A 14,152-nucleotide genomic window follows, 5' to 3' on the forward strand; every position below is an offset into this window, starting at 1 on the left:
AAAAAATACAGAAAAGTTCGTAGTCAAGACATTGTACATAAAAAGTCTTAACACCACTGTTCCAATGCCAAATTTGTGTGAGGAAAAAAATAAGCCAAAGGTATATTCTTTTAAAACTTTTTTTAAGTCAATAATGCCACCCAAGTAAAAAAAAAAAAAAGGTTGGAAAACTACAATATCTGAACTTTGTTATGGTTTATTTAAAGGCTCTTGAAATAGCTGCAGGAGCTAGAAGAGGTCAGTTATAAGAAGGTGTGCACAGTTCTGCAACCAACCATGTTATCACAGTTATTTTTATTTGAAAAAGAGTTCAAATAATTTGGCTACCGGTAATTTTTTTTTGTATCCTAAAAGGTTGCCATTTGAACAGAGGTGCGTAGACTTTCAATAACTGCGGGATATGAAGGTATATATTTCATGCAGTCATTTTCTCTGCAAGCGGTTCATTAAAATCTATTTACCTAAAAAAATGCATGAATACATTTCGTAATCTCAATAATTTTAATGTAAAAAAAAAAAATCAACAATTTTATTTATTTTAATCTTCCCAGATATTGAATCAAATGCAGGCGATGAAAGCGGCATTTTGATTCTGCAAATACATGTTGCGATTGAAAATGAGAATTCGTGGAGTCTTTTTTTTTTGTATTTCAGGTGAATCTGCAGGGAGGGCGCAGCGCTGAAAAAAAAAAAAAAAGCAGGAAAAACAATTCCGAAATGTGCTTGTAATTTTATTTGTCAACATTTTCTGAGCTTGAAAAAGAGAGATACATTGCAAGTGTGAAAAAATAAAACTTCCAAATGCATCAATTGTCTATGCCACCGAGCACACGCACACACACCACAAAGGGAAGCACACAGACACAAAAAATTCAACTCAAATCCGCCGCATCTCTAGAAAAGTGCAAAAATAAGGAAGATATGTGTTTTTTTTAAATGTTTGATACTCCAGACGTGCGAGTGCATTCAGTAGATATAAGGTGCACTTTGAAGAAGACAAATATGAAGACGACGGTGCATGTTAGGCCTCGACTTCCTCCAGGAGTGGCTTGTATCCACCTTCCGGGTCATCACGGCTCTAAAAAGCCAAAGAACAACAAACGGCTTAGTTTCATCTTTGGGTACACACTGTGACAAAAAAAAAGAAGAAAAGATCATGTGACTTTAACTGGAAAATTTTGGGGTATTTTGGAGCAGCAAATTCATTTTAGATAAGGACATGCTCTTAAGAGTTGGATTTAGGAAAAAAAATACATTTTGTATGTCAAGAATTGAAATCCGTATATCAGCTGCATTATTAGCTCTAAGTTTCCCAATTTTATTCGATAACCTTTTACTTGGAAAAAAATACTGACATAAAAATCAAAAAATTAAAAAAAAAAACACGAGGCCGCCAACAGGGGGCAGGCAAACGGCTCTCAACGGAAGTTGGCTTGTTACCTGCTGCTGGTTGTCTTGCTGGGCGCTGCTGGGGTGACACAGCGATTTGAAGGCCAGCACACAGGAACTGATAACCAGGCAGAGTTCCAGCACGCAGAGCACGATAGCAATGCCGTTGATGGCTTTCAGCAGCATCTGCACAACCACAAATAAAATGTATTATTATTATGATTTAAAAAAAAACATGAGCTAGCTATGTTCAAATTCGCAGACTGCGTCTTCTGAAGGCAAGGAGCCAAAGTGGGACACATTTAGGTTCATTTCAACCCTCTCCAAGTTTCTTTTGCTCAAAGCCCCGAGAGGTCGAATCGCTAATTAGCCCGCCAAATGTTACGAGACGTTGGGAGCGGCCTCAAAACTTGGATGCAGCACAACGTAAGAGCCAGCCTCTCCCTTTGTCCTCTCTCTTGCTCTTCCGGGAACTCATGAAACATCTCTCACTCCTCTCTCCTTTGTTCCGAAGCTCTCGGCACCTTCAGAATTTCTTTCTTAAAATGTTTGTTTATTTTCACGGTTGCAGGTCATGCACGCCGATCTGTTGGTCCTGAGAAGCGACAGGCACCCAGTGTGGATCATGCCCTGCCATTTGTCTGCCTACCAACAAAAAACTGTGGGCACACGCATGCCGAGAACATCTTTTTTGGTGGTCATTTTCTTTTTCAAAATAATCCAAGAAAAGACATGGTGCCCCCTAAAGGTGCTGGGGGTAAATGCAGGCCTTTAGTCCGGAGTCCCTATTACAATTAAATCTGCCATTTAGAGCGACCCGATTTGTGCTACATGGTAATATCAGTTCTGTGTCTGAAAAGAAAAAAAAATGTGAATGTCATCTCATAACATGACAACTTTCTTTTGGTTCTGTATGAAAGTGAGGGTCCACTCACAAGAATGAGCTCTCTCCCCTCCGAGCAGCGCTCCTGGTAGTACTGCTCCGCGGAACTCGGGCTCGGGGTGGTGGCACGCCTTCTGGACCAATAATAGTCATCATTGTCATCATCTCGGCATATGTTCCAGACGTATATACGGGACGCATTGATGGCGTAAAGGACGATGCCAGCGATGGCGAAACTGATTCCTGATAAGTTCAGAAGGGCGTTGAGCAACACCTAAAACACACAAAAGGTACAAATGAGTTATAAAGGAAAAAAAATGATTCACTAAACGATGAATGTTGAATTATGAATGAAAGAAAATGGCACGTTCTCTAAAATACATCATTTTACCTTTAAAAAAAACGTTACGATTCATAAAATATTGTGACTTTTTTTGAAAAGATCTTTTCTTTTTTTCATATAATGACAATGATTTTTTTTTTTAATCTTCGAAATGAAATACCACTTTCTAAATTTTTCCTGGAAGGATGGATGGATGGCGTCGAGTCATTGCACGACCCAAGAAACACGACTCACCAGACACGGACTGGGGAACTTCTCAGAGAAAATGCTGATGGTGCCAAAGAGGATGAACTGTGTTCGACAAGACAAAAAAAAAAACAAACCAAAAAAACAAGTGATCAAAATTTGACATTTGTTGATACTTTACTGATTCTCCAGACCTGTCATTCAGCAATGCTTAGGTGAGCAAAGCAAGTTGTGGAAGGAACTAACCTGGAAGCTTGGCACTCTTTTACACACAACTTTTAAGTTGCATTTTGTTTAAATATAATATATATATATACATATACACATACATACATACATACATACATACATACACACACACACACACACACACACACACACACACACACACACACGTATTTCTTTCTTACCAGTGCTCCCAACCAATGAGGGAAGGCAGTTGAGTCCATTTGCCAGCTGGAGGCAGGCCCGGTGGCCATGAGGATGGCCCCCAGGCCAATATTGAGCAAGCCCACCATGATGTGCAGCGCCCCCAGGACGGACTGAGAGGTCCCCATGATGGTCCTCAGGTGCCGCGACACAGAGCAGCACATGGGGCTATAGCACAGGCCCCCCAATATTTGGCACAGGGGTGGCCAGCTACTTTTGGGGTTGCTGGTGAGCGTCAGCATTGTGACCCCGTCAGCCTTGGTCATGGTTACGGACATCCTGCCTGGAAAAACAACAATGAAACCACGTTAATAGAGGCAAAGCAGCCTCGCCACCAACATGAGGCATCCAGCGCAATCACATTTATGTCACTGGAGCAGACTGTCTTAGCTGAATGTTGAATGTAAACAAACGAAGGTAGTTTCCATTAAATATTTTTTGTCCCGTTCAATAAACAGCACCTTGCCAACTGTGGCTCTCCTTACACATATTTGAGAGCATTACAATACTGCAATTGCCACATTTTGTTATCCACTTCATTCGAGTGTCGGTGTGTATGAAGCTCAGTGTTAATTCAAATTTTCGCTTGCAATAAAAATCAATCAATTAAAATAAAACACACACACACCACAAGTCGTTTTTTGTGCCATTTCCTAAATATATACTTAATGTGTGTATTACACACTGTGTAACAATGGATGAATGTAAGGAGTCCCCCTGGTGACAGGGTGCATCGAATCGCCTATGATAGGTCTCCAGTTTTAGATGCAAAGCGAAAACAAAATCTAAAAGAGGCAACCAGCTTGTTTGCATGCGATTGTTCATTAACCAATAAGTTTACAATGGCGGCGGTTTGTGCGTGTGCGTGTGTGTGTGTGCGTGTGCGTGGTGGGGGGGGGGGTATTTTTCGATGTGACGTCTTAACGTTCTTGACGCGTCAACCAACGACGGTTCATAAACATGCTAGTTTAAAGCGTGACAAATGACAACCAAATAGAAATAAATCAATGTCTTATTCGATTATCTTTTGTTGAACTTTATTTCGAAAAAGAATTTGGAAGTCAGTTTGGCTGCTCGCAGTACAACACTCAGTGCTGCCACCAACGGTCATAACCTGTACTGCATTTTAAAAATCTTGGCTTGTTCGTAGATAGTTAACACTCTTAAAGCCTCCGATCTAACCTCGTACTGCTCTCCAGCTACGAGTAACACTCTCAAAATTCCAAATTTTACATAAATGGATGATCCCATCTCGAGTATGGAAACCAGGATGTCACGCCTCGCCATTGCTTGCTCCCCCACCAAAAACAAACACGCAGTGGAATCCCGTAAGGTCAACAGACAAACGATCGATCAATTATTTTATTTATAACTGCCACACAATGGATCTTACTTGTTTCTTCGTGTAGATTAAGTCGATGGAATACAGTATACTCCGATCAAGTGGTGGATGACGTCTGTTGATCAAGGAGGACTTTCCAGATTCCACTTGTTCCGGGAAAGCGCAAGCAAATGCTGCGTTAACCCCTTGTTTGCGTACGGAAGAGGATTAGGGCCAATGAAAAAGGAAAAAAAAAAACAAGGTTCGCAAGATTCTTACTTTTATCTCAGAATTCTGACTTTAAAGTGAAAATTCTGAGAACAAAGTCAGAAGTCTGAGATAAAAGTGAGACTCTTGCCAACCTTGTTTTTTTTCTTCTTCATTGGCCTTAATCCTCTTCCGTACTAAACACACACACACACACACACACACACACACACACACACACACACACACACACACACAAAAGCAAATGAAAAAACACCCAAAGAAATTGCTCAACAGCAAATCAAAAAGCACAAACAGCAAACAATTAAAACATAAAACTAAACACAACAGCAAAAAAAAAAAAAACCCTCACTCGCCTCCTCTCAACAGTACCTACCCTTTCTGCTTTGCACTTCAGGGCTGCCTGTAAGGGAAAAAGAAAAGAAAAACGAAATTAAATTCCTAGAAGAGACAGGTACAAGTGGGGAAATCCGACTCATTGCTGACTAGAGGAAAGGACCGCTCTTGCCCGCGCTGACCGTTTCATAATTCATCCAGCTGTTTTGGGGCAGTAGGTGGCGTACACTCTGAACAACCATTGACATTCACATACACATCGAGGAACGTTTAGAGTGTTAAATTAACCTACCGTGCATATTTTGGGAATGTGGGAGGAAACCGGAGGACCTAGAGAAAACCCACGCAGGCACGGGGAGAACATGCACACTCCACACAGGAAGGCCGAAGCCCAGATTCCAATCCCGGACCTCTGCACTGTGAGGCGGACAGTGCTCACCAGTCAACCACCGTGCCGCCTACAAATCATCCTGAACTTAGAATATCATGGCTGCAACACGTACCAAAAAAGCAGGGACACGGTCATGTTTACTGGAGTGTTACATCACCTTTTCTTTTAACAACATTCAAGAAACATTTGAGAACTGAGGACATTCATTGGCGGAATTAGAGGTGGAATTCTTCCCCATGCTTGTTTGATGTACAGCTTTGGCTGTTCAACAGTCCAGGGTCTCCACTGTTCTATATTTCAATGGGAGACAGGTCAGGACTGCTGGCAGTCCAGTCTAGTACCCACACTCGTTGACTACGAAGCCACGCTGTTGTAATACGTGCAGAATGTGGTTTGGTTTGATCAAGCTAGCCCATGACTACAATTATTCATGCTCCTTAGTTGTATTTAGCTGTACTTCGCCCCACCCACATGCGAGGCGGGTATCACAACCCCACAAACTGAAAGGACACCAAGTGACAAACAGCGAATTAGCCGAGCGGGACGTTTGGCCGTGGCGAGTCTGTGTCGGCACAATGGACGTTCCGCAAGGCGGGCGCATCCTCGCGATTGCTCGTGATGTTTGTCCGCGTTCTTGCCATCACCTGACGACTGACGCCGGCTCAATGCACCGACTGTGCGCTCAAATGGAAAGCATCACGGCACCTATTCCAACGTTGCCAATGTCCACTTTGTCAGGGCCGTAAAAAAAAAAGAAAAAAAAAAAACAAGGCGACCAGAGAGATAGGAAATCTTTGCATCCGGTACGACGTGTTTATTCTGAAAATGTAAATCAATTGAGAATGTTCAAGGTAAAACAGCCATCGGGTTGAAAGGAGCAATTTTTCGCACCGAGTTCGAACAAAAAAAGCACCCAGCGCTAGCGTCTGAATATCGGGAAACGCGACACGTTAATCATAGCACGATGCACAAAAGTCAAATCAGAAACTGAGCTGTGAAATGCTCGGTTCATTGGGAATTCTGATTTGACGGTTTATAAAATTCGTACCTCATACAACAATTTGCAAGCAAATTTGAACGCAATGTGCGTGATCGTGAAAATTGAATTTTCAGCTCAGGGTGAGGGCGGAGCTTGAAGTTGAGTGACGATACACTCTTCACAGCCTTGTAAAATATTAGCATCCGGCACCCAAGTTTCGGATTGATGAAGAATCCCACAGGCATGTTGGGAACCTGGTGCAAAAGTTTGACAAGAACCCACCAAATCTGATCTTGTTCAAAATTGAACAGCTAGCTGGGTGAAGAGCTAAATGCTATTTTCTCCTCCTTTCAACATGGTGGTGAGTCTCAGAAACCATTTGAAATCATGTCTGGCGTGTACGTGAGCTGCTGTGAATGGAAAGCACACTTTTGACTTGTTTTGTCTTGCACTTTTTGAACATGACGCGCATCTTTCTGTGACAAAGATAGAAAAGCCGCAACCACGTGATTATAGGGCAAGCCAGGGTGTTTCCACATTCGCCAAAATGTCCTTTTTCTACATCTCGGAAACGCCAGCGAGACAAATTCTATTTTGTGAATTAAATCCACCGCAACAGTGCAAAAACAGACGTTATATTCATTTTCAATCTTTATATTGACAATTCAATTGGAAAAACATCGACCGTCACACAAGAAAGAAATATGCTAAATAGGTACATTTTACAATGTTTGAGATGAAGAAAATGTTCAGATATAAACTGCTTGAGTAATGTCTTAGGCAGTACATAATTTGGTCAGAGTGGTTAATAACAGCACATACATTCATAAAGTACGGAATATAAATTTGATGAAGGCGTACCACTTTGGGAGAAGCAAAGACAGAACAATTATCATTCAATGGGTGTGTTAGCTGTGTGCTAATGATGTCAGAAGAGGACAAAATGAGATTTGTGTTCATGGCAACTCAAACTTCTCTGCCATGCCCAAGTGTCACACAAACACAAAGAAGTGTCAGACTTGAGCATCACATACACATACTTCCAATTTTCGGAGGAGTCAGTCATTGAAGTCGGAAGAAAAAGGCCAAAGCAAACCTAAAATGGGCGATTCAAACCAAAAATGGCAGACTTTCTTTGTCTTTCTGGGCGTGGCTTACTGAGGCTTTTTGTAGGTCTATTCTTTGTTGTCTGAATCAAACTGGCTTTGAGGCGGAATTCTAATCAACTTGATTTTAGAGTTTGAGGCGAAAATTGTCACTCCAAGCTAAAATGGCTGAGTTTTAGGTATCACTTCTTGAGAATTTTTTGTAGGTCTAAGCATCATCGACATTCCTACCACATTCCAGGAAAACAAAATGGTAGACTCGGGTCTTTTCAGGCATGGCTTCGGAAGGCTTTTTCGACTCACGACAGACTCGCCGCCAACTTTCATGTGGCAGAGGGAAACTGGCTTATCAGGACAAAATGGTGCGTTCAAGGCACATTAGGGAGCAAAGTGTCGCAGCATGGAGGCGTCAAGTCTTGATGTCAGCGGGCCATTAGGCCGAGTGAAGGCACACGTACAAGTTCTTGTGCTCCTCCCAGTAGTGTAGCTCATCGCTGAAGCTCCAGGCGCAAGCCAGGTCCTTGCTGGTCTTCACGGCGTGGACGGCGCATTCGCCGGGCACCTTCTCGAACAGCATCTCGGCCACGGCCACCACGCCCAGCTTCTTCTGGCTTTGGATCAGCTGGCGGATGTGGGCGCCGTCTACCGGCTCGGGCGAGGAGCTGTAGGACACCACCACGTTGAGTTTGTCGTCCGACGTGGGCACCTGAAAGCGGCTCCTCCCGGCGGGGCAGTGATAGTTCTTGGGGGCGAAGAGGCCCGTGGGCGATTTGAAGACGCGCACCGACCAGCCCACCCAGTCGTACTTCTTCTTCAGCCTGGCGACGATGGCGTCGGCCAGCTGCTGGTTGCTCCAACCTGGGTTGTCCCTCACCAGCCGCCTGGCATCCAGCTCGGCCTGCTTGGGGAAACTCACCACGCAGTCCTCGATCACGGCGTTCATCTTCTCCTGCACCACCTTCATCTTCTCGCCCCAGTCCTTGAGGAGAGAGTCTTCCTCGTCGTAACCCTTCAGGGCGGCGTGGCCGAGGAGGGCGATGATTCCGAGGCAGAAGAGTTTCTTCAGCCGGGCGCAGAAATCCTCCAGGGGCCGGCGGCTTTTCTCCTCGTAGTTGAGGATGATCTCCAGCACCGACTCGCCCGAGAAGTTGTCGCCCGTCACGGCGTTGTAGAGAACGTGCAGGTTCTTGTCGCCGCCGGTCTTGTCGAAATGCTCCAGGAAGAGCTTCTTCTTGACTTCCCGGAACTTGGGCTTGGCGTTGAGGATGTCCATATACTTGCGGAACTGGTTGGTGATGTTCTCCTCCACGGAGAAGTAGGTGGCATCCATGCCGCTCTTCTTGATCTCGTCATGGATGCGTTGCATCTGGTCGGAAATGGCGTCCAGGCGGTCGCGCACCTTCTGGAACTGCTCCTTCATGAAGGTCGCCTCCTTGCTCTCCACGTTGTCCAGCGCCAGCTTGACGATGGGGGCGGCGATGGAGAAGACCGGGAAGAGGTCGCCCACGATGCTGGCCACAACCTCGGCGCCCTGCTCGAAGGTCTCCATCACCGTTTCCACCATGTCCTTCTTCTCCGACACGAGCCTCTGCAGCTTGGCAGACATCTCTGATGTGGGCACGGTTCTAATAAAGACGAAAATATCAAAGGGACTGAAATCATTTCTCATGCGACATTGTCATGCAGTCGCTGGCTGATGAAAAACAAGTTTTGTTTCATGTCGTGAGCATAACGAGAGGTACAGATTTTGCCAGTGTTAAGGTTAAGCTAACATGCTGCGTTACGATTTTCCTGTTTAATTGCTAAGCTAACATGCTATATTGCGTTACTGTCTGGTGAAAAAAAAAAACTGTTTGGTTTTCTGTAACAAAGCCTTCCTGATCTGGTAGCAGTCTCTACATTCAGCACCAGATTCTGAACTACAAGTCATGCCTTCTCCCTCGAGCTTTTTATTGATCCCACATTAAAAAGATCAAATGTTCTCCCCTATACAAGCAAATAGCCGCTCCTCAAATTGAGATTAACAAGAGAGATAGAAAGAGCGCGGTCAAAGCCGCTGAAGGTCCAAGTTGCCACAGCAACGAGGCAATGGAAAATAACTCGTCTGCCCGGCTTGCTCCAGGGGATTTCGTGACGGACAACAGCACTCAGGTTGTTTATGTTGCCCAGTCTGCCATGCGTAGCTCCCATCATATCCTGCGGTTATTACTGTGATAGCTCTGATTATGAACACTGAGCAAACTCTCGTTAAGTACACCTGATGACAAGACACTTTCTTCCACAAATTTTAATCATTTAAATTTAATTTGGAGGAATGACTCATCAACATCATGTCATTTTATGTTGTAGACGATACTGAAGTGTTTCCACTTCAGTGGCTCACTGCAGAGGGTTCAACTGCATTCCATTGAAAAGGTAGTAAAGTGTCCCTATTCATTTTAAGTTCAAAACAAACACATGCGGGGAATTTTGCAACAAGTTAAAGACACGAGAGGTTCACATTATTAGAAACATTAAGTCAACCCCACAAAAACACATTATACATAATGAACTGGCTATGAGAGTCATTGTACGTGTTGTTTCTCATGCGACTCGTCACAACATGCAACGTGTGTATCCCTCCCGAAAGCGCAGGAATAATGCACATACTGTAATATCCAATATTGTTCAAGTGGCCATGTAGTCTCCAAAACAATATCCGATCATAATGGCACTTAAGGGAGAGCTGAAAGCCGACAGGCCGTTAATGAGCTCTCGTAATGGGCAAAGCATCGATCGACAAGCTGAAAGCCAAACATGGCAAGTTAACAAGATTCTTCAAACCGCACACGAGCAAAACTTTCGCAGACGCAAAATCAACACACGACAGAAGCACCAAAATCCGGAAAGTGACGTCATAACCAAGCACCGATATGACCAACGCCCAGTAAAGTTGGACTCAACACTTAAAAAATATATATATCGTTCTGCTGCCAATATACTGACTTCGACCACTTAGCGTCAGCAAAAGAAGCCACTCTCACAAATTAAAATCTTTTTTCTAACAGAAAGCACAAAGCGTTCGAGAGCGCAACAATCATCGATCAAGTAACAAGACAACTACACCAAGTCGATAAAAGTCATTTTGAAAAGGTCGGCAGCAAGCCTACGCGGGGAAATGTTGATTTGATTAGCGATTTGGTCGTACTCACCTCCTCTAAAAGACACAACAACAAAAAGTTTAGAAGATAGAAGACGGCAAAAAAATTCCACCACGGTGTACTTTCGTGTTCCGGTCACGTGATTTAAGCGCACCGTTTTGGGTGTGACAACGACTGACGTCATCCTCAACCTGCCCAACTTCGAAAACTAACATTAAAAAACTTTCATGGTTTCCATAGTCATCATGAGATACATTTTAATGTTATATTAAAACTTGTTTTACAAAGTGCATGTAACACAAATTTTCACATAAAAAAATTCAATCCAAATTTTTTAAAACTTGGTTAACTAAAAATGATGTAACAGTACATTCATACTGGAACTGTCGTGTAAAATAACTTATTTCGGAAAGAAATTTGGACCGTGCCTCATTTTTTTTTACAGTAAATGAGATGAAAGAAGTTACATTCCAAAATTTTTATCGATGTTAACTTGTGAGACCGTTTTTAAAAATTACATTAAAACATATAACTGAGCTGTCCCTGAGATATTCGCAGTGTGTGTTTGTGTGTGTGTTTGAAAGAATTTGATGTATCTCTACTTTCGCTATCTGGTGCTAGAAACAAGTGAGCTCACAAAACTTTGATAGTGTTCTCCATTTTAACGTTTCACTGTTCCTTAATTTTTACTTATGACCCCCGGCATTTTTTATTATTAGTTTTTTAATGATTATTTTTGTCGATTAATTAACGCAGTCACTGCTGATATGATCTTTCCCCATACTACATTCCATTGTTAAAGGTCAGCTTCAATATAGTTTTGGGGGTGTGGTCATAAGCCAACTCTGTGTTTATATTACCAACTCAAAAAGGATTTATGTTGTGGTACATTGGACCCCTTCCTCGAATTTTCCAAAACAGAAAATAACCTTCAAGCCTTTTGGTCTTCTTTTCAGTTGATGTCTTCTAGCTTTAGGCTTTCGCAGGTGGCTCCTCTTCGTCTTGTGAGAGTAAATAGGAAACAGTACGCTAAAAGGCTTTAGGTAAGAAACCAACAATAGTACTGTTGACACAGTCAACACAAAAGTTTGGCAAGAAAGCACTTGGCTGAAGCCTGAAAGTTTCTAAATTGATCTTTTTTGGCAAGAAGAGGGGACACGATTAAATTCACGACACAATGTAAAAACAGAACGCTACATTCTTCAACTTCTAATAGATTCACTTTTTTCTGCTCTTTAGTCGTAGTAGAACATGAACCCTGACCCCCGAATGCTGATGGTATCAACCGCTTTTTTTTCAAACGCTGTCCAAGAACCACTGCTCACTAGCAAACAGACCAAAACGTGCCCATCTAAACATACATCTCTCATTTGCAATATTCCAGGTTGCTTCCACACACTTCCAGTGCATTTTTCTTGAAAATCAAATGACAAATTAGTTTGGTGTTTTGAAAAATCAGCATATTTTTAATGGAACATGTATTTATGTAGATTTTTTTTTTTTTTGCACAGGCAGTGGTTCTGTACATTACATTCTTCAGAAAAGAAAAAAAATGTTTTTTGTCCATCGAGAAACATATACCTGAAAAGGAAAACAAGTTTGAGAAAAACTAAACAAAGGGCAACGTTTAGAACACTGACAAGAAAACAAACATCACAGTGATTCAAGCATGTTAGATCGATCTTGGAAATCAAATGGGGTCCTGGGGTATGACAACAAAATCTGAGGGATATTCTCTTTGGTGTCTTCTATCGTCTAGGAATGCTGTGACGTGAATGTTTATGTAAACAGGAGGTCTGGTTAGCTGCCGCGCGGCTATTTCCATCAAGCTAAAACATGCTTAACTTTTGTACGATCGCTTTTTGTTGTTTGATGAAATTACAGACTCGTCTGACGTACACTTTATTTGGAAACGTTTAAAAGGAGAGATATCATGATGGATGTTTTAGCGATTTGGTCGTACTCACCTCCTCTAAAAGACACAACAACAAAAAGTTTAGAAGATAGAAGACGGCAAAAAAATTCCACCACGGTGTACTTTCGTGTTCCGGTCACGTGATTTAAGCGCACCGTTTTGGGTGTGACAACGACTGACGTCATCCTCAACCTGCCCAACTTCGAAAACTAACATTAAAAAACTTTCATGGTTTCCATAGTCATCATGAGATACATTTTAATGTTATATTAAAACTTGTTTTACAAAGTGCATGTAACACAAATTTTCACATAAAAAAATTCAATCCAAATTTTTTAAAACTTGGTTAACTAAAAATGATGTAACAGTACATTCATACTGGAACTGTCGTGTAAAATAACTTATTTCGGAAAGAAATTTGGACCGTGCCTCATTTTTTTTTACAGTAAATGAGATGAAAGAAGTTACATTCCAAAATTTTTATCGATGTTAACTTGTGAGACCGTTTTTAAAAATTACATTAAAACATATAACTGAGCTGTCCCTGAGATATTCGCAGTGTGTGTTTGTGTGTGTGTTTGAAAGAATTTGATGTATCTCTACTTTCGCTATCTGGTGCTAGAAACAAGTGAGCTCACAAAACTTTGATAGTGTTCTCCATTTTAACGTTTCACTGTTCCTTAATTTTTACTTATGACCCCCGGCATTTTTTATTATTAGTTTTTTAATGATTATTTTTGTCGATTAATTAACGCAGTCACTGCTGATATGATCTTTCCCCATACTACATTCCATTGTTAAAGGTCAGCTTCAATATAGTTTTGGGGGTGTGGTCATAAGCCAACTCTGTGTTTATATTACCAACTCAAAAAGGATTTCTGTTGTGGTACATTGGACCCCTTCCTCGAATTTTCCAAAACAGAAAATAACCTTCAAGCCTTTTGGTCTTCTTTTCAGTTGATGTCTTCTAGCTTTAGGCTTTCGCAGGTGGCTCCTCTTCGTCTTGTGAGAGTAAATAGGAAACAGTACGCTAAAAGGCTTTAGGTAAGAAACCAACAATAGTACTGTTGACACAGTCAACACAAAAGTTTGGCAAGAAAGCACTTGGCTGAAGCCTGAAAGTTTCTAAATTGATCTTTTTTGGCAAGAAGAGGGGACACGATTAAATTCACGACACAATGTAAAAACAGAACGCTACATTCTTCAACTTCTAATAGATTCACTTTTTTCTGCTCTTTAGTCGTAGTAGAACATGAACCCTGACCCCCGAATGCTGATGGTATCAACCGCTTTTTTTTCAAACGCTGTCCAAAAACCACTGCTCACTAGCAAACAGACCAAAACGTGCCCATCTAAACATACATCTCTCATTTGCAATATTCCAGGTTGCTTCCACACACTTCCAGTGCATTTTTCTTGAAAATCAAATGACAAATTAGTTTGGTGTTTTGAAAAATCAGCATATTTTTAATGGAACATGTATTTATGTAGATTTTTTTTTTTTTT

At 41.9% G+C, this 14,152-nt stretch overlaps 2 protein-coding genes across 4 annotated transcripts; both read right to left on the bottom strand.

The window, feature by feature from the left end:
- Positions 1-714: 714 nt before the first annotated feature.
- Positions 715-4,777, bottom strand: LOC109517019 (transmembrane protein 176B). 2 transcript variants are annotated; one of them, XM_019871899.1, is made up of 6 exons: positions 4,658-4,777; positions 3,212-3,513; positions 2,850-2,906; positions 2,325-2,546; positions 1,441-1,575; positions 715-1,078 (listed from the first exon to the last, which is right to left on the bottom strand). In XM_019871899.1, the coding sequence occupies exons 2-6, from the start codon at positions 3,506-3,508 to the stop codon at positions 1,022-1,024; spliced, it is 768 nt and encodes a 255-aa protein (XP_019727458.1). In that variant the 5' UTR covers positions 3,509-3,513; positions 4,658-4,777; the 3' UTR covers positions 715-1,021. The 2 variants fall into 2 exon arrangements, with proteins under 2 accessions (XP_019727458.1, XP_019727457.1); XM_019871898.1 differs by having other exon boundaries at positions 4,624-4,776.
- Positions 4,778-6,297: 1,520 nt separating this feature from the next.
- On the bottom strand, positions 6,298-12,812 carry rpz4 (rapunzel 4). Of its 2 annotated transcripts, none has more exons than XM_019871896.1 (2): positions 12,699-12,812; positions 6,298-9,216 (listed from the first exon to the last, which is right to left on the bottom strand). In XM_019871896.1, the coding sequence occupies exon 2, from the start codon at positions 9,195-9,197 to the stop codon at positions 8,025-8,027; it is 1,173 nt and encodes a 390-aa protein (XP_019727455.1). In that variant the 5' UTR covers positions 9,198-9,216; positions 12,699-12,812; the 3' UTR covers positions 6,298-8,024. The 2 variants fall into 2 exon arrangements, with proteins under 2 accessions (XP_019727455.1, XP_019727456.1); XM_019871897.1 differs by lacking the exon at positions 12,699-12,812 and adding an exon at positions 10,783-10,903.
- Between the last annotated feature and the right edge of the window lie 1,340 nt (positions 12,813-14,152).

This window comes from Hippocampus comes, unplaced genomic scaffold (genome assembly GCF_001891065.2).
Source record: "Hippocampus comes isolate QL1 unplaced genomic scaffold, H_comes_QL1_v1.1 scaffold2808, whole genome shotgun sequence".
Classification (NCBI taxonomy): Eukaryota; Metazoa; Chordata; class Actinopteri; order Syngnathiformes; family Syngnathidae; genus Hippocampus; species Hippocampus comes.

Excerpts from the sequence above, each read along its gene's own strand:
- rpz4 (XM_019871896.1), bottom strand. The coding sequence starts at position 9,197 with ATGTCTGCCAAGCTGCAGAGGCTCGTGTCGGAGAAGAAGGACATGGTG.
- LOC109517019 (XM_019871899.1), bottom strand. The coding sequence starts at position 3,508 with ATGTCCGTAACCATGACCAAGGCTGACGGGGTCACAATGCTGACGCTC. Across the intron at positions 2,907-3,211 it reads CTCATTGGTTGGGAGCACTG|TTCATCCTCTTTGGCACCAT; the intron begins GTAAGAAAGAAA and ends TGTCGAACACAG. Across the intron at positions 1,576-2,324 it reads AGGGGAGAGAGCTCATTCTT|ATGCTGCTGAAAGCCATCAA; the intron begins GTGAGTGGACCC and ends GTGGTTGTGCAG.